The sequence below is a fragment of the Pinus tabuliformis genome, chromosome Q, assembly GCF_031772625.1.
Source record: "Pinus tabuliformis cultivar Carrire ecotype Pingquan chromosome Q, CPIR1, whole genome shotgun sequence".
In the NCBI taxonomy this organism is placed as follows: domain Eukaryota; kingdom Viridiplantae; phylum Streptophyta; class Pinopsida; order Pinales; family Pinaceae; genus Pinus; species Pinus tabuliformis.
Genome location: NC_142296.1, coordinates 3,628,687 through 3,641,554, shown reverse-complemented (window position 1 = coordinate 3,641,554; position 12,868 = coordinate 3,628,687). Strand labels below are relative to the sequence as shown.

Genomic DNA, 12,868 nt, shown 5'->3' with positions numbered 1-12,868 from the left:
AAAAAATTTAATTTAGACCACATTTACATCACAATGTGATACTCTATAATTATACCAAAACTTAGCATTGAAGACATGACAAGTAACTAGATGTATTCAACAAAATTTTAATGCTTATCATTGTGTCTTTGAATAATATTTATAGTGCTAGCTAAATTGGGTAGTATTGACTTACTTTTACGATTCACATAGATATCATCATAACTCGTTGGTTTTGATACTTGATTATTTGAAAATAAATGCTAGTTAAATTAGGTAGTATTGACTTAGCTTTCCAATATATATACATAAGAACATTACTCATTGGTTTGATACCTTAATTACTTTGGTTTTGCCAATTTGTATTCATAAGTATATACAGGAACATAGAGGGTTTCAAGGAACAAAGAAGGTTTCTGCAAGGAACAAAGGAACGAATAAGATTGAGTAGATTACCCTCCGTCCCCACTCACACACGCAAATTGAACTGGATGGACATCGAGAATCACAGAATGATACCCTTTCCGATCCCTTTATCCGCGCCCTCCATTCATTCCCATTGATGAAATCGGATGCCTTCCCTCCTATAAATGTACAGGCGCGGGAAGTGGCCAAGCACAACATAGCATCACTGCTCTCACAGGCTTTATAATTGGTTCCAAGCTTCAAGAATTTTGGGCTTTAGTGGCTGATACACCAGGTAAGTGCATGCCCTATTTTCATTTTGCTATTCTTCTTCATTTAATGCCAGTTGCTTTTTCTTCAGCTCAGGAATTTAAATCTCATGACTGTTGCGGGGGCACTTGCTGCGGGATCTTGTGTTAAGATATTTGTTTGGGATCGGTTTTTTAGCCGAGATTTATCTTAACATTGCGCGGATGGCCTGTGTTGGAAACCCTAGGCTGTTAAAGTTTTGAAGTTTGATCTGTTTTGTTTCGAATGGGTGGATTTTACATGGAAGGAATGTTATCTTAGGATTTTGTATTGATCTTTGCAAGTTATATTTTTTGTCGTTGTTTCAGAGCTTTCTGTCGAGAGGGCTCTTTGATGTTTTTTTCCCATTGTAATGAAGTCAGTTTACTCTTGCGGGATAGGTTGTATTGTAAATCTTATGAGGTCTTTGTATTGGGAAATTGAGTACATATTTATTCTAAGATTTTGTCTGTTTGAGAATATCGCATTTTTTTGTCTAATTCGATGGGTTTGTGTAAGGAGTTCAGAGAAACAAGGTGCAGACGTTCTTTATATCAGGATTTGGTGTATAAATAGTGTGTATATGTCCATCCATTTTATGTGGTGCAGAGGAATGGATGTATGTGCATCATTTAATGTTGTTGTCTGATTTGATGAAGTTGTTATGAACCAGCTCAAGAAAAAGATAGAAAATATAGATCCACACCTTAGAATTCAGCCTCTTCAAGGGGGCAACCTCCTTTACATTACATAAATGAACAATTCTTGGATGATACAAATGAAAAGACCTCCTTTCTATATATAGGAGTCTAAGGGGTCATAACATAATCAGAGCCGACATAACAATAATAATGTAAGGGCACAATAATAACAATAGTGGGCTTCTATTGGGCACAATAGTAACAATATGGGCACTACATGGGTACAACAATATAATAAGTGGGTTGTACTAATAAAAATAAGGGGTTACACTAGTAGTATAGGGGCCTAACATGCCCCTCTCCTTCAAAAAGTGTTGTCCTCAATGCTTGAGTAGTTCTTGATGCTTCTGTATAAAATTCTTGTCCTCCCATGTGGAATCTTCAGTGGGTAAGTTCTTCCACTTGATGAGATACTCTGAAATTGATTGATTTTGTAGCTATCGGGTTCTTGTTTCTATGACTGCTCCAGGTTCCAATATTATTTTTCCTTCCTCTTCAATTTCTGGCAATATTGTTTGAATTGGGATCTTTTGCAACTTTTGAATAAGTGGCCATACTTCTTCGTCATTCTTCCATTCCTCCCTTGCTTCGTTTATCCAATCTGGTTGGATAATAGAAATGGTGCACAAAAATGCTTCCACATCCTCATCCTTCCTTGAGAGTGCATTTGCCACCACATTTTGCTTCCCTTTTTTGTAGATGATTTCAAAGTCATAACCCAACATCTTTGTGACCCACTTTTTTTTATCGTCAGAGGACAATCTTTGTTCTAAAAAGTATTTAAGGCTATCATGATCCGTTTTTACCTTGAAGTGTCTTCCCATTAGGTAGGGTCGCCAGTTCTTAAGTGCATGGAGTATTGCCAACATTTCCTTCTCATAAATAGCTTTGTGTAAAAACTTTCCCTTGATTGGACGACTTTTGAAAGCAAAGGGTCTTTCATCTTGCATTAAAACAGCACCAATTCCATTTCCTGAAGCATCACATTACAAAATAAAGGTTTTTGTGAAGTTTGGTGTAGCTAAGACCGGTGCTTGGAACATTGCCTCTTTAAGATGCTCGAAGGCCTTTGTTGCTTCTGGAGTCCATGAAAATGCATCTTTCTTCAATAATGTTGTTAGAGGTGCTGCTATTCTCCCATAATTCTTAACAAACTTGCGATAATACCCTGTCAACCCGAGAAATCCTCGCAGATGCTTTATGGATGTGGGGATTTTCCATTCCTTAATGGCTTTAATTTTGCTAGGGTCTACCTTAACTCCTTCATGAGATACAATATGACCCAGATATTCCACCTCTTGTACTCCAAAGAAACATTTGGATCTTTTTGCATATAATTGTTTCTCCTCCAATAGTTGTAGCAGCCTTTCAACATGTTCAACATGATCCTTCCAAGACTTGCTATAGATTAGTATATCATCAAAAAATGCTAACACAAATTTTCTAAGGAATGGTTTGAAAATGGAATTCATCAAACCTTGAAATGTTGAAGGTGCATTGGTAAGGCCAAAAGGCATGACCAAAAATTCATAATGACCCTCATGAGTTCTAAATGCTGTTTTCGGAATGTCTTCAGTCTTCATTCTGATTTGATGATATCCTGAACGAAGATCCAACTTGGTGAAGTAAATTGATCCATGCAATTCATCCAGTAATTCATCAATGACAGGAATGGGAAACTTATCTTTAATAGTGAGCTTGTTGAGCTCCCTATAATCCGGACACATGCACCATGATCCATCCTTCTTGTGCACCAATACTACTGGAGCAGAGAAAGAACTTTGACTCGGTTGAATTATACCAGCCTCTAGCATTTCTGCAACCATATGTTCAATTTCACTCTTTTGGGCATAGGGATATCTGTACGGCCTGATGTTTGGAGGAACACTTCCTGGAATCAGATGAATAGCATGATCATGATCACGAATAGGTGGGAGACCTTTGGGAGTCTCAAATACCTTGGAATGATTGTCCAAGACTTTTTGGAGATCTAGAGAAATAGATGATTCCAATGTGGAAACATCTAGCGAACATAATTGTGCAATTACACCTCTTTGTTCCTTTTTTAGAAGCTTTGTCATACCGTTAGAGCTGATTATCTTTCCTAGTTTCCCTGCAATACCCCTTAATTCAACTTCCTTTCCTTCCACAGAAAATTTCATGAAAAGTTCTTGAAAATTAAAAGCTATTGTACCCAAGGATTGTAGCCATTGGACTCCTAGTACAACATCAACACCTCCCATTGGAATGGAAAGCATTGGGCTAGTCAATACATCTTCTCCCATGGATAGCTTGATATTATGGCACTTTCCAGAGAAATTTATTGTTCCTCCATTTGCAACCATCACTTGACACTCTAGTGTTGGATATAAGAAGCAATTCAATTCTTTTGCTACCTTACAATGAATAAAATTGTGGGTACTTCCTGAATCAATCAACACTATTACCTTTTTCTTCTTGATTTGTCCTTCTATCTTGATGGTTTGAGGAGTGGTAATTCCCGCCAATGCATTACAAGATATGGTTGGATTCATTTCTTCTTTATCTAGGCTTTGTTCCTGGAGTATATCCTCTTCTTTTGACCTTTCTTGCTCCTTTTCTTCTTCCTCTTCACAATCTATGTAGAATAATTTCTTCTCAGCACACTTATGACCTTTAGTGTATTTGCTATCACAACTGTAACAAAGCCCTTTTGCTCTTTTTTCTTCCAATTGTTGTGGTGTCAACCTTATAGTTTGTGGAAGACTAGGGGCAACAACACTTCCATCTTTATAGTTGTGAGTGGTATGCTTCCTGGTTGCCATAATTTTGCTTTCCATTTTTCTTGCTAACTTGAATGCCTTCTCTAATGAATCAGGTTCCCAAAGGCGAACATCATGTTGGATATTATCCTTTAAAGTCCCTATGAACACATCAATCCTATTTTCCTCTGGAATATTTTTTACCCTTATGTTCAATTTTTGGAACTCCTCAATGTGCTCCATTATTGAACCCTTTTGTTTGAGACTTATCAATTGGCTAAAAAAAGTGTTGCTTTTTGTATCCTCATAATGTGCTGTCAATTCTTCTGTAAAAATTGCCCAAGTGATAATTTGTTTACGAGAGTAAAGCCATTGATACCATACAAACTGATTTGGTTCCAAATATAAAGTTGCAATACATACCTTTTGTGTGTTTTGCACATTATTGAGATCGAAAAATTGCTCCATCTGTAATATCCATGTTGCGGGATCCTTCCCATCAAACTTCCTCATATCGATTTTTGGAATATGGTGGGTCTTCGATCCAAAATTAGAGTCTATGGAATCATGATTAACATTTCTTTTTTTCTCATCATGACTTTCCTTTACTACCCTTTCACCATTAGTGACCATTTCTTGTAGCAACTTATTCATATTTGTCTTCAATTCTTCCATCTTATCATCCATGCCATCAATTTTAGCGTCCATGCCATTCATCTTAGCTTTCATGCCATCCATCTTAGCTTCTACACCTTTCTTTAAACAATCCATCGTAGCTTCTACACCTTTCTTTAAACCATCCATCTTAGCTTCTACATCTTTCCTTAAACCATGCATCTTAGATTCTGTCGCTTTTTGTGCAAGTGACACTTGTTGCACTTGGTCTCGTAATTTTGATATATCATGCTGCATTTCTTCCTCTTCTTCATAATTCATGCTAGAGATTTTAGGTTGCTTACTAGGTGATTACATTTTCTTTCCTCGGGGCATCAATTACCAATTCAAACTAATTTTTCAAACCAAGCTTATGCAAAAATTTAAAAAACTACACAACTTTTTTCACTTTGTAGAAGCTTGATATTGAATCTGATGTATCTCTGCAATTACGAATCATCCAGTTCTAAAATTGCGACCTGTAGTAGCCCTCTGTGTCCTCTTTGCAATGCCACTAGTCTGATCCAAGTTGGATTCTCCAAGGAAGAGTTATGCACAATCTCCCAAGATGACCTGATTATAGACTAGTTCAGTAGAGCGAACTTGTTCGACGTGCCACGAGTCACTGTTTCGACCTTTGGATATAAAAAAGATATACAAGAAACCAAAGTCTATCCTATTTCTATACCTTCTTATGAAATTTCAATTCGATTCTCAGAGAGAAAGTTATGATGATTTTCCCCAGGTCACCTGTTTGGAATGTAATTCAAGAGTCTGCAAAAAGACCAAGTTCCTCATATCATATCTCCGTAAATATAGCGCAAAAAGCTCTGAAATTTGGATCCACGATTCACCGTGATTTCTTCTCAAATGGGTTTTTTTTCTAGCTTTTGAAACATCGCAGAAAAAAATTTATTACAAAAATGCCACGATGACCTGTTTGGAGCAGCAAAACCCTAGAATCCAAAGCTCTGATACCAAATGTTATGAACCAGCTCAAGAAAAAGATAGAAAAGATAGATCCACGCCTTAGAATTCAGCCTCTTCGAGGGGGCAACCTCCTTTACATTACATAAATGAACAATTCTTGGATGATACAAATGAAAAGACCTCCTTTCTATATATAGGAGTCTAAGGGGTCATAACATAATCAGAGCTGACATAACAATAATAATGTAAGGGCACAATAATAACAATAGTGGGCTTCTATTGGGCACAATAGTAACAATATGGGCACTAAATGGGTACAACAATATAATAAATGGGCTGTACTAATAACAATAATGTGTTACACTAGTAGTATAGGGGCCTAACAGAAGTTGTGTGAAAAGTTTGTGGAAACAAGGTGCACACGTCTTTTATTGCGATTCGGCATATACTCAATGTGTATACTTCCATCCATTTTATCTTGCGCTGAGTGGATGTATGCCCAGGGTGTCTTTATATCCTATTTTAATGTTTCGCTACAATTCCTGTATACATGTTGTACATCCATCATTGTTTACATCCAACATGGAACAGGGCTGTTGGTCATCCCTTTTGTTCAGGAATTGGAGCATACAAAACAAACGCATCTATTTTTAGTTAGTCTTTAGCGAATGTCAGAGTCTCTTCATACAAATTCCCTTGCCATTGCTTTATTGAGGCTTGCAAGTGATGATGGTCGATTTTTTTTTCTATTAATCCTAGATTGCCAGCATTTTCAAACATTTTTGAGGTGCTACAAGTCTAATTCATGAAATTGTATATATTCATATCGTTGATTTTGCTAGAAATCTAAGGTTGCCAGCATTTCCATGCATTTTTTATTCTGCCACAATTCTAATTCATGTATACGCTCTATATATACACCATTTTTCACATCCAACTGGGTAATAGGTATATACAATTGTTACACATTCGTTCTGTTTATGAGATGGAGCGTGCACAACACATGCACTCATCTATTTCTTGTCAGTCTTTTTCTAATGCTTGAGTCTCTTCATACAAATGCCTATGCTATTGTTTTATCAAGATTCATAAGGGAGGATGATCGATGTCTTGCTATAAATGTAAGGCTACCAGCATTTCCAAACCTTGTGACCAGAGGATGTGTTCTAAGCCTTGTCCTGGCCATTTAAGCTCGTTAGCTTTAGATAGTAGAACATTGAATATCTCAAAACTCTCTGGACTTACTAGGCAGCAGGGTATGACACTGATACAGACCATATATTCGCTTTTTCCAAATATGCAACACCTCCCATCTTGCAAGGAAGTACTGCTACAATTTGATTATCTTCTTAAAAGAATTTTCTGGAGTTAATATCAGTTTTTCCTGCTCCTGACATTATCTAAAATAAGTTGTCAGGTTTTTATTTACCATGGATCATGTGTTTAATTTCCATTGATTTCATTCCATGCATATGCAATGCAGGCCTTTAAAGTAATGCCTACGTTGGTTTTTCTCTTGGGATTATGTGTAAAATAAGTTTCCAAATGCACCTGTTTGTTCTGAACTGTTTGTTGCTCCTTTTTTTGTGAAAACCTGGTTGTTCAGAACTAAGTGCACATGAAAGTTTTTGTGTGCTTAATTTGCCCAATTTTTCACATCAAAATCCTTAAATTACCCTTGAAGGCCTGATTTTCTAGTCTTGCAAATGCTGCAAAAATTAGACTTCGTAGTTGGCAGGGGTAAAAATTTATACAATGTTTTGCATTATATGTTTGCACCTGTGGTACTGCTAAAAAAGGCTTCACAAGTTATATGATGCCAAATTTTTCTCATAGCAGTTTTGCAAATGGTTTTTATTATTCTGGATTGAAATGAAAAAGTAAACCTCTGGCTCATGTACCTGCTTTTTATTTGGCTCTACTTTTACAGATCAATGTCTTACAATGTTTCCAGTTAGCCTGCTCTGTTTTCATTTATCAATTTCTTATGCTTTGTCCGGTTATTATTTGGTTGCTTGCCTATATGTCCTTGAAATATTCTTGGATTTTTATCTCATATACAAACATAAGTTTTTGGTTTTGATCGTTTATGTAATTCACCCAATTGCAGGTCCAGTCAACTGTAATCTGCCAAGGATCAACTGGTAGGCCTGTTACACATTTAGTTGAAGCGAAGACACTTGTTTCACTGTATTCAAACATGACTCCACCTAGTGCTGATGGTCCAGCAAAGATACCTATTCCACCTAGTGCTGAAGGTCCAAGAAACGGAGGAGAATCATGCTTTCCTCATCCACCTCTGAATGAAAGGATTCTTTCATCTCTATCACGTAGATTTGTTGTTGCACATCCTTGGCATGATCTTGAGATTGGTAAGTGCTAAGAACCTTTTTTGCCTCATTGTTTGTTTTGTTGATAATGGCCATGATGTGGTGTCATTTGTAACTTTATAATGATCACTCTGGATATAGCTTATTTATGTAACATTCAACTGTAGGGGGTACTTGCACACATAACAAAAATACATTGATTATACATTATATTGATCATCAGGAGGTGTCTTCAATACTTAAGTGGTTTACAGAAAAGCTAGCACACCTATCCTTGCATGCAATCTGTCAGTAATTATTATTTGGTTCTGAAAAGAAATTTATCCATAAATGCCTTTATCTTGTGATTTATTGACTCTTTACCGGTTCAGCGATAGATTACACTATACTAATGTCTTTGCTGCCCATGCAATGTAGTAATAATTAGTCTCCTAGATTTTTTCTTTGGTTTTTATTTGGGTTGGTTGATATAAATGTGAAATTCAATGTCTGGCTGCAGGACCTAGAGCTCCTTCGGTGTTCAATTGTGTAAGTACCTAGTATCCCTCTTTGATTTTTATAGAATGTGTTCCTTGCTTTGAAGGATAGGATAAAGCCTAAGGTGTGATCACATCAATCATGCTGTTTTTTTTTTGGTTCCCTTTTTTAACTAGAGCTTGCTTCTAGGATCTAACACCTCTGTGCCTTTGAAAAACATGATTGTCTCCTGTCTGTCATATTCACACTCTCAAGCATGAGCTGGGAATATTTTTATAAACATGGTGGAACAAGTAATCAGCTCCTTACTAAACTCATAGTAAAATGTTGTCTATATAGGAAAAACCCAGTGGGTAGCTTGAAAGGCATATCGCATTCAAATAGTAGAAATGTGTGATCACATCAATCATGCTGTTTTTTTTTTTGGTTCCCTTTTTTAACTAGAGCTTGCTTCTAGGATCTAACACCTTTGCGTCTTTGAAAATATGATTGTCTCCTGTCTGTCATATTCACACTCTCAAGCATAAGCTAGGAATGCTTTTATAAACATGGTGGAACAAGTAATTGGCTCCTTACTAAACTCGTAGTAAAATGTTGTCTATATAGGAAAAACCCAGTGGGCTGCTTGAAAGGCATATCGCATTCAAATAGTAGAAACATGTTATCAATTTACCACATTTGAATAAGCTCATATCTCTTATCTGATTCACCTATTTTAACATCTTTGTTTCGTCATTTCACCTATAATCATGCACTTGGCAGAGTTATTATCTATTATCCGATTTACCTATTTTAACATCTTTGTTTGGTCAGTTCACCTATAATCATGCACTTGGCAGAGTTTTTATCTGCTTGTAAGATGATATCAAATATTGTTTTGTAGCTCATCCACAACTTCTTTTACTCCCAAGCACTTAGTTAGGAGCCATTACTAACAATGATGCTGCTACAGCTGCTGTTTTAGTGCTTACTTGATTGCAATTAGGGAAGCTTGTCTAAATCTTTCCTTGTTCTCGCAATAGGCTATCATTGTTTTATATTTTCATGTAGAAATTATAAAATGAATTAGATCTTCATCTTACATAGATAAAAGGTGGCTCGGCATTACATTGATTGGCCTCCTTGGATATGCAACTTTTTTGTTATTAAAATTGTATCTAGGACGAGCATTTTGTTATCTCATTATTTTTCTGCTTTTTATAGTGTGCCCAAAAGTATGCCCTTCATATCTCTGTCCCTAATACTTTGCTTTTGTGCTTACTATCGTTGGCCTTTCCTCACAGAGCCCTTAGATTAACCCTTTGCACAGTGTTTCAACTTTTCATTGCTAAGCTTGATAGAATATGGTTTCTGATGTCCTAGACAATGAGCTTCTTATAGGTATGGATAATTATCTCTGTTATCTCATACATAATCAAGATTAGAAATTATATTTTATAAGGATTCCAAGGACCACAATTAGGCATGATCATACATGCTATTATCCAATCCATGATTTCATTTCACTTATCATTTTTTCTTATTTTTTGATACTCAGGTTGTGGAAATTGGGAAGGGGAGTAAGGTGAAATATGAGCTGGACAAAAAAACCGGTCTGATCAAGGTAAGCTTTATTTATTTTGAGCCTTTGAAATAAGTGCTATTTTTGTAAGTAGTTTTATTGGGTACCATATTTTAGGTTAATCTTTAATTATGTTTTTATTCTGTAATCTATAAATGTAGGTAGATCGAATTTTGTACTCATTAGTTTATCGCCATGTGTAGTAGAGAGTTCTAGAATCCCGAATTGTCAAAGGGAGAACTTAGAAGTTGGAAATTAAATGACCACAGACATTCTGAAAGACCATGTGAAAACAAGGTTTTGTACAAACCAATTAACTCTTCTAGAAAAATTCAAAAATTCCAATTTAATAATCCTATCGACCTCTCTTTGTACCTTTTGGGACAATTGCTAGTAAATATAAGCTAGAGGCATTCCATGCCCTTTCATCGGCTCACCTTTTGAGGTTTCACATCTCGCAGGCATTGCAAGCCTTTGTATTGTTCAAGCCTCCTCCTGGTTTTTTAATAGAATTTGATCAGATTGGTTTTTTTTTTTGTGTGAGTATCAGACCTTGTGAGGTTTGATCAGAAATTGCAAGAAATGGAGAATATCCATTTTGGTGTAAATCATGTTTCATCAAAGGGTCTTTGGAGATTTGTGCGGATAGCTTTCTTCATGATCAGAAAAGGCCTCACCTCCAAGCGCAAGATGCTCATGGACATGCATCTGATGATGGAGAGAGGCAAAGTCTATGGCAAAAGCTTGAGGAATTTGGTGTTCCACCATTCCAAAGACAGTAGCAACCAGAGTGGCTTTGGGCTTCAAGAATATGAATTCTCTTGCAGCAACAACCCTGCCATCTTCAACATGGCCAAGAGAAAACATCACTACTTTCCCACACATATGCTTCACTTTCCATGCATTCATCCACATCAATTTGAAGAAAAGGAAGAGCCTAACACTATTGTTCTTCCCAAGTTGGATCACAACAATGAATACTTCAGCAAGGATTGCCTTGATCATAACAAGTTGCCTGCTCTTCAGAGGCTGAGCCCTTTGTTGTCTCCGATGTGTCGAAGGATCTCGAACTCGTTCAGTGAAGATAATGACCATCAGGTTGACAGGCATGCTGAGGAATTCATTGCTAAATTCTATGAGCAACTGAAGATGCAGAACAGGATGTCTTTGCTGCAATACCAGGAGATGCTTGACAGAGGCACAAGTTAATTACTTTATTAATGAAATTCTTCAATACAAGGAATATAGAAACAAATAAGTAGTTTTTCTTTTTCATTAACCTGTGCTGGATTTACGTACCACTACTTAATTATAACGATGGCTTTGGTTATTCCTTAATTACAATGTTGATTTTGATTACTGTGATACACTCGGTTTGGTTATTCTCTAATTATAACTTTGGTTTTGATTATTGTGATGTGCATCTTATTGCAGGTTTTTATTTTTATTTTTGTGATGTACAGCTTAGTGTAGGGAGCTGTTATACTAATTTCTTATATGAGTTTTATAATATAATAATTATAATTCTTTAAATTTTATATTTAAATTTAAATTAATAAATATATAATTATAAAAGCCTCAATTAGGGAAAATCCCATATGATTGTTGAGTATTAATGTTGATTGAGATTCTGCAAGTTTTAGTCAGAGATTCTGTTCACTCTTCTAATAAGAGTTTTCAAATACTTCCCATCCCACTGTAAAGAAAAATAGGTGATGTACTTTCATTTTAAAAGGGTTTGAAACTTACCTAGTATTTTCACTAGTATTCACGACATTTTTGGGCTTTGATTGGGAACAAACAGTGCTACCAACCAAAAATAGAGATGGTATCATCATTAAAATTTATGCTTATATTAAAGAGTATATTGGTTTTGTTTTTGATCCATTTTTATATTGAGAGTTTAATAAGTTTGCAGAATCTTATTTTTATTTCAATTATTAATTATTATAAAGATGGTAGGGGTTTTTATTATAAAAAAATAAAATGACTCTACTATTGCATTTGCAGGTGCTCCCGGGAATCATGCAAGGCAAGGCAAGTGATAATGAAGAAATACTAAGAGTGCACACATTTCTATTTCAGGTACGCACTACATTTATTTTATTTTATTTCAGTAAGTAGCTCTCTTGGAAATGGTTGAGCAATGGTATAAAACTTGCCTTACAGGAATTTATTATTTTATTCTTAACAGGAAGAAGGATGGGTGGTTTGGTGTCCCTCCAAGAAATGATTAAGTGCTGAGAAAACATCTAGTGATAGAGACTTTTCTGCAACTTTAACTTGTTATGAAGTTGATCATAATAGTTCATTACCCGAATTAGATTCATTGGATATGAAGCTTCCTCGGGAACTATATCACCACCAATTTGGATACCAATTGCTACAATTCTTGGGCTGCAACAGGAGATGGAGCCAACTCGAATTGTGAAAGCCAATAGTGGAGAAGATAATTATGTAGGTCACCAATAGATTGAGAATTGGCCTATATCATATTGCCATGACCTGCGTCAATTTTTCATCTTTTGTAAAACCTTCATGAAGACAGAATTTCCAATCAATTGTAAATTCAAATTCATATACATTATTACAATTCTTTTTTATCAAGGAAGCTAATTCCAATTATACAAGGGTATTGAAATTGTCGTTTAACAACTGGATATGAATTTAATTTCCACCATTTAATGTGATTGAAGCTTTGAATTTCTATGTTAGAGAGTAAACCCCCTTGTAGGATGGAGAAATCTAGAACATTTCTTTTTTGACTCATACTATGTCTTAAAATGAAGTTCCAACTAAGGA

The 12,868-nt window shown here is 35.8% G+C and overlaps 2 protein-coding genes across 2 annotated transcripts; both read left to right on the top strand.

Moving 5' to 3' along the window:
- The first annotated feature begins 620 nt into the window (after positions 1–620).
- Positions 621–12,561, top strand: LOC149217983 (soluble inorganic pyrophosphatase 3-like). The gene is made up of 6 exons (XM_089382328.1): positions 621–679; positions 7,809–8,070; positions 8,528–8,556; positions 10,043–10,108; positions 12,077–12,151; positions 12,261–12,561. The coding sequence occupies exons 2-6, from the start codon at positions 7,899–7,901 to the stop codon at positions 12,297–12,299; spliced, it is 381 nt and encodes a 126-aa protein (XP_089238454.1). The 5' UTR covers positions 621–679; positions 7,809–7,898; the 3' UTR covers positions 12,300–12,561.
- On the top strand, positions 10,307–11,378 carry LOC149217984 (uncharacterized). Its single transcript, XM_089382327.1, has one exon. It carries the CDS (start codon positions 10,649–10,651, stop codon positions 11,273–11,275), a length of 627 nt encoding a protein of 208 aa, XP_089238453.1. The 5' UTR covers positions 10,307–10,648; the 3' UTR covers positions 11,276–11,378.
- Positions 12,562–12,868: the final 307 nt, after the last annotated feature.

Bases quoted from the DNA above. Each gene is read 5' to 3' on its own strand.
- LOC149217983 (XM_089382328.1), top strand. From the start codon at position 7,899: ATGACTCCACCTAGTGCTGATGGTCCAGCAAAGATACCTATTCCACCT. The intron at 8,071-8,527 runs GTAAGTGCTAAG...GTCTGGCTGCAG, and splicing joins TTGGCATGATCTTGAGATTG to GACCTAGAGCTCCTTCGGTG. The intron at 10,109-12,076 runs GTAAGCTTTATT...TTGCATTTGCAG, and splicing joins AAAAAACCGGTCTGATCAAG to GTGCTCCCGGGAATCATGCA.
- LOC149217984 (XM_089382327.1), top strand. From the start codon at position 10,649: ATGGAGAATATCCATTTTGGTGTAAATCATGTTTCATCAAAGGGTCTT.